At 43.0% G+C, this 19572-nt stretch overlaps 1 protein-coding gene across 1 annotated transcript in view; it reads right to left on the reverse strand.

The window, feature by feature from the left end:
• COL4A1 (collagen type IV alpha 1 chain) overlaps positions 1-19572 on the reverse strand; it is a 170746-nt gene that overhangs the window by 131603 nt on the left and 19571 nt on the right. Inside the window, exon 2 of the mRNA XM_033145547.1 lies at positions 2619-2669. Coding sequence (XP_033001438.1) covers positions 2619-2669 — 51 coding nt within the window. The remainder of the gene's footprint in view (positions 1-2618; positions 2670-19572) is intronic.

The raw sequence follows: 19572 nt of genomic DNA on the forward strand, positions 1-19572 counted from the left end.
TATGTGGACCGAGAACTCCCAGAAGTGCAAGCTGGATTTCGAAGGGGCAGAGGAACCAGAGACCAAATTGCAAACATGCGCTGGATTATGGAGAAAGCTAGAGAGTTCCAGAAAAACATCTACTTCTGCTTCATTGACTACGCAAAAGCATTTGACTGTGTCGACCACAGCAAACTATGGCAAGTTCTTAAAGAAATGGGAGTGCTTGATCACCTCATCCGTCTCCTGAGAAATCTCTATGTGGGACAAGAAGCTACAGTTAGAACTGGATATGGAATAATTGATTGGTTCAAAATTGGGAAAGGAGTACGACAAGGCTGTATATTGTCTCCCTGCTTATTTAACTTATATGCAGAATTCATCATGCGAAAGGCTGGACTGGATGAATCCCATACCGGAATTAAGATTGCCGGAAAAAATATCAACAACCTCAGATATGCTGATGATACAACCTTGATGGCAGAAAGTGAGGAGGAATTGAAGAACCTTTTAATGAGGGTGAAAGAGGAAAGCGCAAAATATGGTCTGAAGCTCAACATCAAAAAAACTAAGATCATGGCCACTGGTCCCATCACCTCCTGGCAAATAGAAGGGGAGGAAATGGAGGCAGTGAGAGATTTCACTTTCTTGGGTTCCATGATCACTGCAGATGGTGACAGCAGTCACGAAATTAGAAGACGTCTGCTTCTTGGGAGAAAAGCAATGACAAACCTAGACAGCATCTTAAAAAGCAAAGACATCACCTTGCCGACAAAGGTCCGTATAGTTAAAGTTATGGTTTTCCCAGTAATAATGTACGGAAGTGAGAGCTGGACCATCAAGAAGACTGATCGCCGAAGAATTGATGCTTTTGAATTATGGTGCTGGAGGAGACTCTTGAGAGTCCCATGGACTGCAAGAAGATCAAACCTATCCATTCTCAAAGAAATCAGCCCTGAGTGCTCACTAGAAGGACAGATCCTGAAGTTGAGGCTCCAGTACTTTGGCCACCTCATGAGAAGAGAAGACTCCCTGGAAAAGACCCTGATGTAGGGAAAGATGGAGGGCACAAGGAGAAGGGGATGACAGAGGATGAGATGGTTGGACAGTGTTCTCGAAGCGACTGGCATGAGTTTGGCCAAACTGCGAGAGGCAGTGAAGGATAGGCGTGCCTGGCGTGCTCTGGTCCATGGGGTCACGAAGAGTCGGACACGACTGAACGACTGAACAACAACAACAACAACAGCAACAACAACAACAACAAATAGAGACTGTGTAATTACCAACACAAAAGCCACAAATCCTAATTCTTGGTTCCTCACATCAGGTTTTAGCCTTAAAAACATCTCAACTGTTGGTCATAGCCAGGGTCTGGTGGGGGAAAATAGCTGTCCAATTCCACACTGAGTTGCAGTTTCACCCCCTATTTCCTCTGTTTTTCCTCAGTTTCAAACATTTTTTCTGCCCTAATCAGTAATATTAATTCCTTTGCCTTCCAGATCAAGGGAATTAATTGTTGTTGTTCAGTCGTTCAGTCGTGTCCGACTCTTCGTGACCCCATGGACCAGAGCATGCCAGGCACCCCTATCTTCCACTGCCTCCTGTAGTTTGGCCAAACTCATGCCAGTCGCTTCGAGAACACTGTCCAACCATCTCATCCTCTGTCGTCCCCTTCTCCTTGTGCCCTCCATCTTTCCCAACATCAGGGTCTTTTCCAGGCAGTCTTCCCTTCTCATGAGGTGGCCAATGTACTGGAGCCTCAATTTCAGGATCTGTCCTTCTAGTGAGCACTCAGGGCTGATTTCTTTAAGGATGGATAGGTTTGATCTTTTTGCAGTCCACGGGACTCTCAAGAGTCTCCTCCAGCACCATAATTCAAAAGCATCAATTCTTCGGCGATCAGTCTTCTTTATGGTCCAGCTCTCACTTCCATACGTTACTACTGGGAAAACCATAGGGAATTAATAGTACCACTCAATTCTGCCTTGGCCTGACTCTACTTGGAATACTGTGTCCAGTTCTGGGCACCACAATTTAAGAAGAATGTTGACAAGCTGAAACCATGTGCAGAGGAAGGCGATCAAGATGGTCAAGGGTCTGGAAAGCAAGCCTTATGAGGAACGGTTGAAGGAGCCGGGTATGTTTAGCATGGAGATGAGGGGATTGAGAGGAGATGCAATAGCCATCTTCACTTATCTTAAGCGCTGTCACATGGAGGAGGGAGCAAGCTTGTTTTCTCCTGCTCTGGAGGCAGAGAGTAGGACTTGAACAAATGGCTGCCAACTAAACATCAGGAAGAACTTTCTGAAATTAAGAGCTGTTCCACAGTGGAATGGTCTCCCTTGGGATTTTGTGAACTCTCCTTCCTTGGAGCTTTTTAAACAGAGGTTGGATGGCAATCTGTCATGGACGTTTTGTTGAGATTCCTGCATTGCAGGATGTTGGACTAGATTAATTCAGGTCCCCTTCCAACATAGAACATACAGTTCGATGATTCTGTGTTTAGAATAAGGATATAACATTATACGAGCCATATTTATGAATAAGGCTAGTTTTTTGGATCTATCTTTAATGTCATCTAATTTTGTCCCTACCCTGTGTACCAATTTAACAAGAAAAAAAAAACTTTCAGTACTTACTTTTTGCCCTTTTACTCCACTACAGTCACACTTTCCACAGCCAGAACAAGCCTATGGGTTAAAAAGAGGAAAATAATTAATTCTAGAAATCAAAATAAGCTGCAACATATGGTAAAGAGCTGGCTAGAGGAAATAATTACATGTAATAAGAATAAAATTGGTAGCCCAAAGTATGAAACATGAAGTAGTTTACTCCATTAGAAATATCTGTAGAACTATGGAACTGGTATAGGGACGCAGGTGGCGCTGTGGTCTAAACCACAGAGCCTAGGGCTTGCCGATCATAAGGTTGGAGGTTTGAATCCCCGCGATGGGGTGAGCTCCTGTTGTTTGGTCCCAGCTCCTGCCAACCTAGCAGTTCAAAGTGGCTTTGCCGGCAGCCTCCCCTTTCCCTACACACCCGCCAGCTGCACCCCACCAACCATAAGGCTGGTGGGTGTGCAGCTTTCCTCTCAAGCCTCCTCAGGAAGAGAGCGATCCCCGCAGAGGCTTAGGATGGAAGCTGCGCCACGCCAACCATATGGCTGGTGGGCGGGCAGCTTCCCTCCCAAGTTTCTGTGGGGATTGCTCTCCACCTGAGGAGGTTTGGGAGGGGCGCAACTTCACTCCCAAGCCTCTGTGGGGATCACTCTCCCGCAGCGGCATGGGGGAGAGTTATGCCCCCCCCCCCGGATGGCTGGCAGTGCGCAGCTACGGCCACCCCAACACTATCCATGGTAATTTGAGGGCGCTGGGTGGATATTTGCCCCCCAGCGCCGCATCTGCTAAAGACGGCCCTGCATCAGTTTGTCCACCAGTGCTTCCAATGATGCTTACGAAAGGTCACAGGGAATATCCCCTCAAAAACCATAAGGTAGGGCAGTCCAACTTTTCATACCAAGTGGGTCACAAAAGTACCAACCTTGTTGGAGCAAGGCCAACATTTCCATACACTCCAGCCCTCATGCTGCCTTCCCCAAGCTTAAGGTGCCGGGCTATGGGAAGAAGGTGTGAGGCTCTGGCTGGGTCCTAGAGCCTCCCACCTTCTTCCCAAACCTGGGAAAGGGCTAACTAGAATTTGGAAGGAGTTTGCAAGACTTGGGAACCCATCATAGAACTTACAGCTCCTTCCCATAGGTCAGTACCTCCTGACCCGCCTCTGGGAGGGCAGTGCAAGGGCTGTGGGTGGGTGTGTGTCAAATGTTGCAGAGGGCTGCAAAAAGGTGTCAAGGGCCACCCTCGGGATGTGTGCTGGACCACCCTGACATAAGGTATAAAGCATTTTTTCCATGCTGTGTTCTACCTCAGCGATTTAGTTCTTTGGTGTTCTACCTCAGCGATTGTGTTCCACTGCAGTTCCCCATATCTCGGCATGCCTACATCAGCAAAGAAAGGTCAAGCAAGCAGAGAATGTATCAGCAGAGTCCAATCTGTAGCTACTTATAATGGTGAGGAGGCACTGTATCTCAAAAAGAAGGAAATTGCTGTTGCCCCTTTGACAAGCTCAGCCAACCCTCTGGCAGAACAGTGGATCTTTCAGTTGCCATTTTATAGGCCTAAACATACAAGATGTGCAAGATCTCCAAACAGATTCCTCAACATATTTTTTAAAAACTTTAAAGCTCTTGGAGGATGAGGGCCACCCAGAACAAATTGCTTTTAGGCAGCATCACTGGGGAAGGTAATCCTTATATGCCATTCTCTGATAGAAGTTTTCCTTCCCCAAAGGAAACTAGGAAGCTGCTGTTGTTCCTTTTAAGAGAGGGTCACTCGTATCCCACCCAAAGGATGAGTACCCCCAAGAGGGCTAAGGGTTTTAATATTTTCTTAAGTAAATAAATCATGCAATTTCTTCACAGATCTCCCATGCCAAATCTGTTTTGAATCTTAACTTATAATGATAAGCCAGAAATTGAAATGCCAGAAAATATCCCAGCCAAGCTGCTACTTGCTGCTACTGTGGTGTGGTGTGCAAAAGCTCTGTTCCATATGTACGCACACTTTGATTTTGATTTTTACCATGCAAGACGTGTTACAGGATTTTGGGATTCCTACCCATCACCAGCAGACAAGCCAGACAGCCCACGGTGGAATCCAAACCTCTCTGTCTCCAAATAACAAATATCAGGCTCAGGGCACAACATGGGATTTTTCCTTTCTGTGGTACACTCAGAGACATTGCCTTTCCCAAAAAGATGATTTACATATTTTGATAAGTTTATCCTAAGACCATTAAAAAGTTGAATGAAAAGAACTCTGCATATGCTCGGAGCAGGGATAGGCAGCCTGGTGCCCTCTTTGTCTTTTGGACTTCAACCCCCATCATCTGTGGCTACTGGATTGAGGCTGGTGCGAGTTGCAGCCTCCAAATTCTGGAGTCTATCCATGACTTAGAAACACTTGAGGTGGCACCCGGAAGTAAAAGGAGCTTCATCAGCAGCCCCAATCCACTTTGCAAACCTTTGATGGCTGAATTAGTTGTTAACCTGGGGAATTCAAGAAAAACTATTGTCCGTCCTTTTTCATCACTCCATGGGCCAATTGACACCTGCCAGTTGCACACACTAGCACTTCTACAGTATATACAGTATATACCAAAACTGCATGCAATGCTGTGTAGACAACAACAGAGGAGGAGAGCACATGGCCTTCCTGGAGTTTGGAGGCTACCATTCCCATAATCTCTGAGCACAGGCCATACCAGCTGGGACTGATAGGAGTTGGAGTCCACAGCTTCCCCATTCCTGGACTATACCTTATGATGAAGGCACACACGCTTATTTCAGAACACAAGTTGTACATACAATTGGGAATCATGTATTAGTGGTCAGGATCAGAACAAGCATCCTGTACCTCTCTGGAGTTCTTTGAGGAAGGCTGTCAATTTTTATCATGTTTTTCACATTCCACTGCTTAGGTCTCCCTCACTTTAAATTCTGAGTTTTCAATTTCTCTTATCAATAAATAGGTGGCAAAGATCCAAGCCTTGCAGAGAATCATCAACAGCCCATTTTAAAGGGACAATTGCCCATCCCCAATTTATGCTGGACAGTAGAACATAACATCCTGTTTCGCCACACATCTGCCTAAAAACATACTATTTGGGTAGGACAGCAGATTAACACAAGGGACACCCAGACAGAGGCGGAGCAAGGTGGGGGTGGCCCATCCCAGGTGCCATCCAGGGGGTGACATAGCCGCGGGCGGCGCCCCCTGGGATGCTCCCCACTGCCGGCGTATCCCCCTGGGTGGTGCCCCCTGGGATGCGTGCCGCCGCCGCTAGCTCTGCCTCTGCCTGTCCCCATGGGCGGTTTGCCCCACCCCTGAGCGCACCGCCCCAGGTGTCCGAGAGGCTTCTTCTGCCACTGCACCCAGAGCATTCTAGAGAGAAAGCTTTGGAAGGTACGCTTTTGTAGTACAGAAGTGGATGACATTCATAATGATGGTGTCCAGAGAAGCAGCCATGTTAGTAATTTGCAGTCTTGAGACACCTTAAACACCAACAAGTTTAGCATGGCATATGTTTTTCTGAACAGATATTTAGGGTTCTCTCTGTCTGCATAACATTGTGATTTAGCTATGTTTATTTATTTATATGGATGCAACATCTGCATTGCCTGTTGATTTTATAAGGACTGTGAAACAAAAAACTTATACAGCCATTCCAATTTCAAATGATATTTATAAGAAGTTTTAAATTCAGAATATTCTGCCGAACCTGGAAACACTTCCCAGAAGGGTCAACTGACTTATAAAGCACGGTTGATCAGTTAGACGTTCAAGGCTAATTGTTTGTATTGCAATAAATCTTCAAGCTAATTATGACTTGCATGCTGTGTTATCAAGACAGCAGCCTGGGCTCCTGACAGCCTGACTGTGACCTACTCCCGCCAGGAAACCCATGTCCTCACTGTGGAAGGACATGTGGATCCAAAATTGGCCTCTAGTCACTCAGGGACTCATTGTTAAGACCATGTTCATGGAAGACAATCTGACTCGGCTACGAGTGATTGCCAAAGAAGAAAAATGATAGTATTTTTATTTCCTTATTTTAAATTATAGTCTTGGTTTTTTCTAAGCACTTTGAATGGGTAAAAGCATATTTAAAAACAAAGGCAAAAGTATAAAGCTGAAAAGAAACAAGGTATTCAAAAATAAACTATGCAGTAAGACTGCTGCTTCACCTTAGAGTCCTTTAGGGCTGCTGAGGTACTGCTTTTCCTCAGTTGGCTGGAAGCAGAATTATATATATATTATATATAGCACTTTATGGCACTATATATATATATATATATATATATATATATATATATATATATATATATATAATCTCACTGTATGGCACTTATATAGAGCATCAAAGGGCTCTATATAGAGCATGCTGCCCTTTGACATGACCAAAATCCCCCTAAAGTCCCTGCATCCACTTTTTTATATGATTGGAAAAGAACATGTTATTCAGAAATAGAGAAAGATCTTTCTAGACCAACTGATTTATTCAAAAATAGTTCACCTTTATCAGCTGATAATGAGAAAAATTGGAATGCAGGGTGTGAATTATTATATTAATCAAATAGTGTCTTTTATATAAAATTCTAATGTGGTGGATGTGTGAACATAGAAAGCCTTTCTGGCAAACGGTGATTACAGAAATAAGCTACATTATGGGTTAGCATGTGGAATGCACCCAAAGTTAGGGATTGTTAACTATTTTTAAAGAAGGGCAATCTAACCTTTGTTATAAAGAACTAATTACTTTTCTTTTAGTAGCAGCACACCTACTAGAGGCACAGAATTGGAAAGGATTGAAAGATCTGTGTATCTCTTGTTGGAAAAAGAATGTATGGTCTATTGCTGTATCTGAAAAATTAACATATAGATTGCATGCACTGAATAATACAAATGATGTAGACGATTTGGTTGAAATATGGCATCCTTTTATAAAATACTTTACTGATAACCCTGAAGAATGGCAACTACCGAAATCACAGACTGGACTTTGGCAAACTTAACTAGGTTGATCCATTCTGGAATGGGGTTGGGGAGTGGCATCTCTGTCAACCCTCCCGTTTTCCCCGGGAAACTCCCTTATCTCAACGCGTTTACTGCCGCTCCCCCGGATCGCTGATAAACCCGTATATATCCCGGTTTTGAAAAGGACTGTTTTCTGCCTTTAAGGATTGGATGCTGCAAGCCAGGGGAGCAGAAGAACAACAAAAAACACCCTGCTGAGCCTTCATTGGCCGCCTCGGCTGCCACTCGCTGGTTCCTCCCAGAGCTCCTTTGCATAGGCCCACTGGAGCTTTGAATCGGCTGGTTTGGGTTGCATGGAAAGGTTGCTGGTGTAAACATGCTTAGCCAGGAAGAAGCCTGGGGAAATCCAAGGTGGGCTGGAGGAACTGATGGAGCTCAGTTCATCTGCAATTCTGCTCATTTGCTGGGTCAGACTCAGTGAGAAGAATCCCCTTTCACATTCAGGATGAGACAATCAGATTTTCCTATCATTGGGTGAACAAGGCATCCCTCGTTTTAGAAGAACCTAAGAACAGCTGGCTGGATTTGGCCAAAGCTCAGGTGCCCGGGGGGGGGGGGGGAGGCAGCAAGCAGGGCTTAAGCACAAGAGCAGCTCCCCCCCCACCTGCAACCCCCTGCAGCGTGCAGGATCCCACCCGGGCAGGATGCCGTGGAGTTGAAGAAGGTTCAGAAACTAGGGCAATGGGGATGGAGCAACTCCCCAAGGAAGAAAGGGGGCAGTGGTTGGGGGTGTTTACTTTGCAGGAAAGGTGAGCAAAAGGGGAGGTAACAGAACCATGGAATTGTAGAGCTCGAAGGGACCACCAGGGTCATCTAGTTCAACCCCCTGCGAAGCAGGAATCTCGAACCCACAACCCTGAGATTAAGAGCTCCAAGCTCTACCAACTGAGCTATCACCAAGGAAGTTCGTAAAATGTTGCCTGGCAAGGAGGAAGCGGATAGAGAGAAGTTTTTCTCCGTCCCTCATAACACGAGAAACTCCTGGGCATCCCTGGAAGCTGGAAGATTCAGAATAGATAGAAGGAAGCACAGAGTTAAACCATGGAACTCCCTCCCACAGGAGGCAGGGATGGCCACCAACCTAGATGGTTTTAAAAGAGGATGAGACAAGTTCCAGGGGTTGCATTGCAGGGAGTTGAACTAGATGGCCCTGGAGGGCCCTTCTAACTCCACCGTTCTGTGATTCATGGAGCAGGAGGAGGCTAACCTTGGCTGTTAGCCACAAGGGCCAGGCTCCTGCTTACGAATAGCAGCTGCTGAAAGCTCTTGGGCTCGGATCCTGCTTGTGGGCTCCACTTTGGGGCAGAGAATCCTAGAATGGGAGAGTTGGTGGTCACCAATTGGGAATATTGCACTTTTTCTAAGTGTTCACTGTGTTCTATCTACAATAGCAGATAGAACACAGTGCATATGAATGGGAGAACCTTTAAGCCAGTGGTCCATCTGGCCCAACACTGGCTTAAAGGTTCTCCCATTCATATGCCTCTCTAACCACTTGGAAAACACTTCAAGGTGCAGAGGGGGACGGGACGGGACACAACAGCCCAGAAAAGGCACATTCAGGTCAAGATGCCCCTTCATTCTCTCTCCAACTTGAGTCTCCAAGATGGACAGGTGAGGGTGCGCTGATCCCTTATTTTCAAATCCGAAACTTGACAGCTATGGGGAGTGGGGGGATTTGGGTTTTGTTTTTGTATCCCTCTTTTTTGTAATTGTTATATATTGGAAATTAATAAACCTATAGATAGATTGATAAGTTAATGTGTGAACCTGGCTAATGAGATCATCTGGATGCTCCGTAACTGCTTCCAGATGAGTGGCTATCCAGCTGTTGTGCTTCCAATGCAAGCTACAAGTAAAACTGCAACTGACTTTCTGCACTGTTGGGAATATTGCACTTTTTCTAAGTGTTAATTTCACTGTGTTCTATCTACAATAGTGGCCATGAAATAGCTGGAAATCAGCAGACATAACACATAGTATACATAAAGGTAAAGGACCCCGACAGTCGCGAACAACTCTGGGGTTGCGGCACTCATCTCACTTTACTGGCAGAAGGGAGCCGATGTTTGTCCGCAGACAATTTTTCCAGGTCATGTGGCCAGCAGGACTAAGCCGCTTCTGGCGAAACCAGAGCAGTGCACAGAAATGCCGTTTACCTTCCCAGAGGAGCGGTACCTATTTATCTACTTGCACTTTGACGTGCTTTTGAACTGTTATGTTAGCAGGAGCAGGGACTAAGCAACGGGAGCTCACCCCATCGCAGGGATTCGAACCACCGACCTTCTGATCGGCAAGTCCAAGAGGCTCAGTGGTTTAGACCAGAGCACCACCCCCGTCCCTGGATATAGCATACATAACAGGCACCTTATTGTGACCTCATTTTTTAAACAACCCCTTTAACAAGCAATAAAACTAAAATGTTACATTTTTGTATTATGATTTTGAAAAGTCTCTCCTGTCATTTCCGATTTCACATCATGGCTAATGGTGGTGACTGGAAAGTGAGTGTGTGGAGGAAGAGAGGGAGGGAGGGAGGGAGAGGGGGAGAGAGATCACTTTATTTATAAATGACTTGGATGAAGGAATGGAGTGGATGCTTATCCAATTTGCAGGTAACACCAAACTGGGGGTGTGGGGTAGCTAATGTAACAGAAAACATAATTTGGATTCAATATTACCTTAACCGATTGGAGAACTGGGCCCAAACAAACAGAATGAATCTCAGTAGGGACAAAGGTCACTTAGACAAGCATACCCAGCTGCACCAATATAAAAAGGGGGACACCCAGCTTGCTAGTAGTACATGTGAAAAGGATCTAGGGATCTTAGAAGACAATAAGCTCAACAGGAATCAATACAGTGGGGGGGGGGGTAATGTTATTCTACGCTACATCAACAGAAATCTAGTGTCCGGATCAAGGGAAGTCATAGTTTCACTCTATTCTGCCTTGGTCAGAGTCCTGTGTCCCATTCTAGGCACCACAATTTAAGAAGGATGTTGGCAAGCTGGAACATGTGACTAGGACAGCAACAAAGATGATCAAGGGTCTGGAAACAGCCTTATGAGCAGCGCTTGAAGGAGCTGGATATGTATGTTTAGCCTGGAAAAGAGGAGACTGAGGGGAGATATGATAGCCATCTTCAAATATCTTAAGGGCTTGCTGCATGGAGGAGGGAACATGGAGGATAAACTCAAACCAATGGCTTCAAGTTACAAGAAAGGAGATTCTGACTAAACATCAGAAAGAACTTTCTGACAGTAAGAGTTGTTCAACAGTTGTGTTGAACCAAAGGTGAACTGTTCCAGAAATTCTTAACACTATCTTGGCAGTTAAAATAAACCCACAATTAATTGTTAGCTGTTGTAGCAATAAGCTCACATTTGCTTTGATATATACTAACTGGCATGCTTTGAGGGGCCTGAGGTCCTGGGCTCAGAGCCCAGAGAGGGCAACTCTATAATGTTTTAGGTCTTTGTCACCTGCACCCTCTTGGTCAGGTGGCTGCTTTGCTGTATAAAGAATGTAGGCATTTTTGCTTGAATGCAGGCAAGCCATTTCCTCGCTGCAGAGTCTATCCCATGTATGCAAAGGCTGGGAGAACTGGCAGGCTGATTGGCTGTATGTCTACACCTGTCCTTAATAAAGTGTAAGAAGGGATCACTCTGAGGTTTTGAGCATCTTTCTCTGGAATTCCTGTGTCTCTGAAGTCCAATGAGCCCTTCTCCGGCTCTGTGGTGTGCAACAAGTGGAATGGACTCCCTCAGAAGGTGGTGGACTCTCCTTCCTTGGTGGTTTTTAAGCAGAGTTTGGATCGGCACCTGCCATGGATGCTTTAATTGAGATTCCTGCATTGCAGGGGGTTGGCCTAGATGACCCTCAGGGTCCCTTCCAAATCTACAATTCTCCGATTCTGTGAGTTACAGATAAAAACAAGAATCGCCAAAACGTAGACAAAGCAATCATCTAAAAACTGCTATCTTGGTAAGGACAGTGCTACTCTTTCATTCTTCCAAATAACTTAGACTTTTTGCAATCTGAGGAAAGGCAGAACAGCAATATTTTATCTTTGTTACCCACCAGCAGATTTAAGATTTAACTGCCACAAATATTTAAAATTTGCTCATTTAGGCCAGTGTTGAAGAACGGCTGATTAAGCTTGCTATGCCTCCTCATTTGACTCACCATGGCCACCTGCTATGGGGCAGGTAAAGGCAGCGCCAGCCCAGGACATTTTGCCATTTGAGGCAAAACAGAATATGGTGCCTCCCACCACCATCTGAGGTGCCCAGGCAAGCAGCCCAGGGAAGCCCCAGCACACTGAAGGCTGCAGGAGAAAGAAAAGCAGGCCAGAGAGAAGGTGGCAGGAGGAGGCAAGCAGCATTTTCCTGGGGGTTCAGGATCCCACCCAGCTGTCCTTAGGCACCACTGCACCAAAACGGGAATTGGATGCATCCTTGACCAGTACCAACAGAGCACATGGAGGCACCTGCAAGCAGCTGTTCATTGAGTGTCAAAGTGTAGCACAAGGCACTCTGCTCAGCTGAAGCCCTAACCATCAGCTGGGATCCACTTCCTTTGGGCCAAATTCTTCTGCATTTCCATATCTCCTTCCATTATTATATCCTAAATTATCCAAATTTCTGGAAATTGCAAGTGTTTAGTCCAAGCCTGCTAATGTTTCAACTTGTTTACAGTATTTTTGCACATATACAATAAACATTTCCCACTCTTGTTTAAACTTCTCATTGTCATAGTCTCTGAACTTTGCTGTCAGTTTTGCCATCTCTGCATACATAGTCCACAAGTTTAATTTCCCATTCTTCTTTTGTTGGTATTGTTTCTTCCTTCCATCTTTGTGCTAACACGTTCCCTGCCACTGTTGTGGCGTACATGAATATCTTCTTCTGTTCTTTGGGTAGTTCAACTCCTATTAATCCTATTAAGAAAGCTTCTGATTTTTTTTTTAACAAAAGTCATTTAAAACATTTTTTCAGTTCATTATAAATCATTTCCCAGAAACTTTTAATAACCTTACATTCCCACATGTGGTAAAATGTACCCTCTTTTTCTCTGCACTTTCAACTAGAGATGTGAAGGCCTGGAAAAAAAAACCTGGAAAAATTCGGGGGAGGGGGAACCGGTTTTTTCCATTTTTTTCCTGGAGCCTTTTTTGTTTTTTCCGAAAAAAATTAAAAAATAAAAAATAGATTGTGGAATGCTTTATTTTAACATGAAGAATAAAATATTTTAAGATAAGGGGTTCAAATATTTTATAAATCATTTCTAAAAAAATATGTATGGTATCAGATTATTCTAATTTATGTGAGGACAAGAAAGTCCTAGGTTACAAACTGAACTCTCCAATGCGAGAACAAGATACATTTCTTCCTTTAGGAGGTGTTGTTGTCACCAGAAAAGAAAAAGGTTTCAGTTTGGTTTTTGCATGCGTGTGGTATGCATTGGTTCTGTTCCTCTTTACTAGGCCTCAAAGCACTGGAAGAAAATATAGAGCAACAAAAAGGGCCTGAAAGTATATACTTAATTTAAAAAGGTAAGAGTTTTCATTTATCCGATTCCAGAAAACTGAATCATTTAGCTACATTAGTTTATAACCTTTGTGTAAATAATAATTTAATTACTACTAATCTGGTCCTTTACTTCCCCTCCACCCACTACCATAGATTAGTGTCTTCTTGAAAACTAAGTAACCATTAAATTATTTTTCTTTCTTCCTACTCCCCTCAGGAAAATGGTGAGACCAACATCTAGCATATGGAAGCATTTTCACATTTCAAGTTCCTCTGAGAAGGAGGATTTTAATAAGATTTTAAAGTCATGGGAGAAATACAAAGATCTAATAGAACAAAATACACCATGGTGGTTATCACCGACAGAGGCAATGTCAGTCAAAAAAGTTAACATGAGAGCTAAATGGTCACCATATAGAGAGCTACTAAAAGGAGTAGACAATCAGCTAAAGTTAAAAGATTTTGAGGAAATTAAGCAGAAGGTAACAGACTGGCTACAATATTTCCATATAACTTCTTCTTATATGGTTCCGGAATCTAAAGTGCATCTTCCAAGGAGGTTTCTTAATATTAGTTCATAGCATAAATTTCTTGATAGTTGAAGAACTTGTGCTACAATTTGTTTTGCCCAAAAATTCTTGGAAACTGAGCACTAGCTCAGCAATGAGGCTGAAACATTCGATATTACATTACATACCGGTAAATTACATACCTGGTCTTATGTTATTATTATCATATCAGCCATTCTAAAGGCATTTCCAGTGAAAAAGTAGCCTAGCAATGTCAAAATGAAATAAATAAATTGACTTTCAAATTATTCAAATAATTGTTTCCTTGTAATTTTCCAAGGAGACAACCAAATGTTCCATCTCTCTAGAAAATTCACAGAAAATTATTCTTTCCCCACCCTACTCTCTTTGGTGGTATTACATGAATCAGGATATTCATTCTTTAACAAATGTTTAATATAATGGAGCCTATGTTCTTATGCTGAAGTCTTAGAACCCACCACATGAGCTAATGTTGACGAGAAACTAAGATGGCTCACACCCAGAGACTGAGGGAGTTCATCAGGTCCCTTAACTCTCTGAGAATATTACCAACTGTCTATGATCCTCTCCTTGCCTTCACCCCAGTAGCAAAGGTCTCCTTAGTTTGTTAGATAATGAGATAAAGATATATGACAGATGATATGCTGAGAAATTCACTGGCCATGCCATCAGTGTCAAAATCACCACTGTGCACTGATGCCTCTACCACAACCATGATTTCAGCATGCCAATTCTGCTATAAATGGGTGATGTTCCATGAGTGCAAGTGCTTTCACTCAGGGCCACTTCATGCTGGCATGGCAAAAAGCACTTTTCTTTCAATTATGTGCTTTATTATGGTTGCCATTGGTTCCTTCTTTGTCTTTTGCCTGTCCCTCCCTTACTCATCACCTGATTCCTATCACGTTCAACAGCTGGAGAAATGAATTGGCATCCTGGGCACTTACTGGCCACACCAAGAAAGCCATTAGAAATCAAATTTATGGTGAAGTGGAATAGACTTTCAAAATCATATCCTGTTAAAAATTCCTGCTACTGCAGTGTCTGTAACATTGCAGAGCAGCTGGCTAACCAATGTCCTTGGATGGAAACTAAAGAAAGCTTAGCTATCAACACTGCTGGGCCTTAATTGCCCCGCTTTCCTTCCTGGAAACTCTCATCTGTGCTTGCATATATGTCAATCTAATGCTGTGTTCTCAGGGAAATGACTTCCTCTCTGCAATGAAGGAAACAGACTTACTGGTCTGCTGCAACTAGGACTGCGCTAAAAGAGAGGTTGCTTGCTGAAAATGGTCTCTCCTGCTTTCTGTGATTTTTCCAGGATGAGTATGTTTTGAATAAAAGGCAGGGAGAACCGCTGACAGGCAAGGGGCTGTCTCCCTCCCTTTTTGGTAGCCTGTATAGCAGGGATGGGGGGGGGAGATCTCTCAACCCAACGGCTGCCATTTCCTTGTGGTCAACCTTGGCGAGGAGTCAAATGCCAGTGGTGAAAAGGTCGAAAATGAAAGTGGGTGTCACCAACGTGGGCAGGACCAGAGCTGGTGGTTGATAATGCCACCTCACAGTAGTTCACATGCCACATACATAGTCCAGTCTATACTGGACTCACATTATTATACAGAACCCTCATTATGAATATTCAGGAGAAATTTAAAAACATTATTGTTCACTCAGACATTGGATGGCTAAAATCTACTGTTCCTGGCAATTGTTATTAATTCTGAAAAATGGTATGTGACTATTTTCCAATGTTGTTACTGCTTTTTTAATATTTAAATTGTTTAGGTGTTTACTTTGGGGGGGTGTACTGTTTTGTGGGTTTTTAATGTATTTTTTTAATGTATTAAGTGGTACAGAAATTTTTTAATATTTAATATTTTTTAATGTATTAAGTGGTACAGAAATTAAATAAGCAAGTAAGTAAAATCTTGGGAAATCTTGGGAATTTTTTTATGTTACAGATTAAGCTCACATCCACAGTGTATACTTCATTTGAAAGCGTTTCAATAGTGGCTTATCTGAGTGAGAGGGAAGGGAGATTACTTCACTGTTGTCATTCAGTTGTATCAATGGAGACCATACAGAGTCACACCCATATTATGATATTCTTAAAGCGACATGCTTAAATTAAAGAAGACTTCAAATCATTCCCTCCAGATAGCTCTGTGATAGGCAAAGAGTGATTTTTCCAGGTTAGATGCTGGGACCCTGTCAATTCTGAAGTGAAATGCCTTCTTTCAGAACAAATTATGATGTTAACACAGAACATGCCATTAGTAGCCCTGGTCACACTGGGCCGGGGCCTGCATCCAGTTGGCACTCCTTCATCTCCTCTTTCCTGGACTCAGGTACACAGCCTTGAAGGGCACAGCTGCCAAAGTTCTGGCTCAAATTATGCATAATTACATCTTGCATTGTAATTCAGTCTTGCCTCAACATTTTGGAGTACAGCGATTAAGCCTCTTGATGTCTTTAAGTTACTGTATCTATGGGCTGTCCTACAACAGAAACTTCTCAAGTAACTTACAGGATAAAAACAAGTTAAATCAACAATAGTTAAATGACTACCACAATTGTTAAGTTGTGGGTGGACACAGCAGACGACACAGTGATTTTCAGGCAGCTCTTGTTTATTCTCAGGCTGGAACAGAACTGAGCTGAAGGGCTCAGCAGCCTGCTTATATAGAACTCAGCTACAATGCAACAGCAACAACTTTCTGTAGTTACCCAATCCCTGAACGTCACTTTTCAATCCTTCATTTGCATGTGTGGACCTGAGTGAAAACTGCAGCAGAATGAACTATATACACACACCCCTAGTGGCCTAGGGTGAGAACTTCAATACATAACATGAATAAAATGTGATACAGCGTAAAAATCAAATTTGGAATTAAGATCTAGATCAAAGATGGGGTAATAAAACATAGAGAAAACTAAGTCCGGCAGGAAAGATGGCTGACTAGTCATCTGCTGCCGACACGCCATCAACTGAGATAGTTATGTGGTGGTTAATGATAGCCAAGAGGTTAATCTCAGTTTCCACACTCTCTATTTCAAGAGAGGAAGATCAAGGGATTAACTTCAAATGAACAGAAGAAAGCTGTTCTTCACACTGGAGATGGGATGGGCAAGGTGTAATTGGGCCCCCCAAGAAGTGTTTGAGCCTGGCTCGCGGGAGTTGGGAATACCGGTACCTCTAGATTACAACATGCAGAAGGAGGGTGGGGGATTGTTCCATCTGGCAACCCAAAATGCTTGTGAGGATGGAACGATCAGAATAGTGTGATGTAGAATTTCTCTCAGTGCCTTTAGCTCTTGGGAATTCCTGCTTTGGTTATTCTACTTGCTCTTATACACACCAGTAATTCTGATGCTCTCTAACCTTTGGCCAAATTAAAGCCATCTATGATTTTAAAACAGTTAAACAATGTCTGGTGCAGAGCTATAGCAGGCTGAAGTAGTAATAGGAAACTGAATGTTGTTAGCAGTTGCCTGATGCTTAGGGAAACAAATTTTTGTCAATATTCCCATTTCTGCTTCACTGTCAACTAGACAGGATACTGGCAAAAACTGAACTTTTCCTCTTAACACTTTTTTTAAAAAATCCATGTTTCCAGCTGGGTGTTGTTAAATAAAAACATGTTTCATAATTCTCTGGGAAAATTTCACAATGTTTTATATAAATATGACATATTAATATAATTGTCTTTACTTTTAAAAGATCATTTAATTTTTGGTGGGATAATAAACTGCCCTGTGATATTCAGATGAAGAGTGATATACAAATTTTATAATTAATAACAATAATAACCACGAAATGACCTCTCTTAAAATTGTCATGGGAGCAGAAGAGAGCATTGTCCATGGGCATCAAAGGAGCTTTTGCAGCCTTCACTGTCAATGCCATTTTATAGATAAGATAACTAACCTATAAGGTAACTAAGTATATCTCAGCCTTAGTTTCTGACCTGGTTTTTAAAAGGTAAAGGGACCCCTGACCATTAGGTTCAGTTGCGGATGACTCTGGGGTTGCAGTGCTCATCTTGCTTTACTAGCCGAGGGAGCCAGCATTTGTCTGCAGACAGCTTCCAAGTCATGTGGCCAGCATGACTAAGCCGCTTCTGGCGAACCAGAGCAGCGCATGGAAACGCCATATAGACCTGGTTCTTATGTCATTTTAAATCACAATTTTCAGTTCAAAGATGAACACAGAGCATAAAGATTCATGCAGCTAATGGCTGTGCTGCTGCCATGCTCCTGGGAGTTAAGCCATCATTGCCCTTCCCATTATGTCTGAACCGAGGATCATGATTTGTTTCTCCCCCAAACTATGAGCATTAAGCCAAGGGCAAACCTTGCTTACAGCTTGTGGTTTGTTTGAACAGAAACAACCCACAAGCTGGTTCAGATGTAACAAAGCTTAGCTATCAGATTCACCTAGATTTTAGCCCTGCACACAAAGGAATTAATTAATTACGCTTATATACTGCCCTATACTCAGAGGTCTCAAGGTGGTTCACAGAAAAGATAACAACATATGCAATCAGAATACAAACAACAACCCAATAACACCCCCTCCAGAAAAGAACCACATTTTAAAAAGGCATAGGATGTCAAACAGATCAACCAACAGCCTGATTAAAAAGGAATGTTTTTGCTTGGCGCCTAAAGTGTATAGTGAAGGCACCAGGCGAACTTCCCTGGGGAGAGCATTCCACAGATGGTGAGCCACTGCAGAGAAGGCCCCGTTCTCGTGTTGCCACCCTCCAGACCTATTGAGGAGGGGGCATACAAAGAAGGGCATCAGGTGATGATCTCAGCATCCGAGTAGGTTCATGTGGAAAGAGGCGGTCCTTTGCAGTCCTGAGCCGTTTAAGGCTTTATAGGTCCAAACCAGCACTTGGAATTGGACCCGGAAACTAATCGGTAGCCAGTGCAGTTGGACCAGGATCGGTGCAATATGCTCAAACCGTCTTGCTCCAGTGAGCAAACTGGCTGCTGAATCACAGTTAAGTTTAACTATAGTTTGAACTTATATGAAAATGAGACCATAAAACGGCCACTCAACAACTCCACAGCTGAGTGAGAATCCAGTCTGGTCATGTTAGATTTATTACACACCCCACCCTAAATTTGTTGTTGTATTGGATTAACACGATGTGAAAAGGGACCCTGGCTTTCTCAAATTAGACTTGCAATTGTAAAGCAAAGGTGTGCTAATTTTTTTGAGGCTTTGTCTGCAAGAACCCTCCTGGACCAGGACTGCCTTTGTAGCTTTGACACCACTACTTTTGTGGAGTTCTGGCCACCCTGAAACTGAAATGACAGAACACAGGATGCCAGTTTACACAGATTGTTCCCATCCATGGGTTACTTGGCTTCTTATTTAAGCTTCCAACTTGTTTTCAAGCATCTCATTGTTAAGTATTAAAAGAATCTGCTTCCTGATTGCATCACTGCACATATTCCCAAGGGTTCCATTCATACTTACATAGACGTATTGAAATTTGGTTTGAGACCTCTTTCTGATTCCTGTATCCATTATAATTTTCATCATATAGCTGGCATTTAATATTTATCACAAAAAAAATTAATTTTAAAGACATGTTTTAGAAATAAAGTTAAGTAAGTTGTCCATGTTAGGAAGCACACTGGGAATACATCTGGTGCATTAGCAAATGTGCCAAATGTAGCATTTCATAACAATATGTTCTGAGTGGACAATTTGAAAGTGAATTTACAGATGTGTTGGCTTCAGAAAATAATCATATGATTCAGTATTATGTGGTGTTTATTAGAATATTGTTTTTGACTAGCATGTTAAGAAGTTTGTCCTTTCCACATTATTATTTTTTAT

The sequence above is a fragment of the Lacerta agilis genome, chromosome 3 (genome assembly GCF_009819535.1).
Source record: "Lacerta agilis isolate rLacAgi1 chromosome 3, rLacAgi1.pri, whole genome shotgun sequence".
In the NCBI taxonomy this organism is placed as follows: domain Eukaryota; kingdom Metazoa; phylum Chordata; class Lepidosauria; order Squamata; family Lacertidae; genus Lacerta; species Lacerta agilis.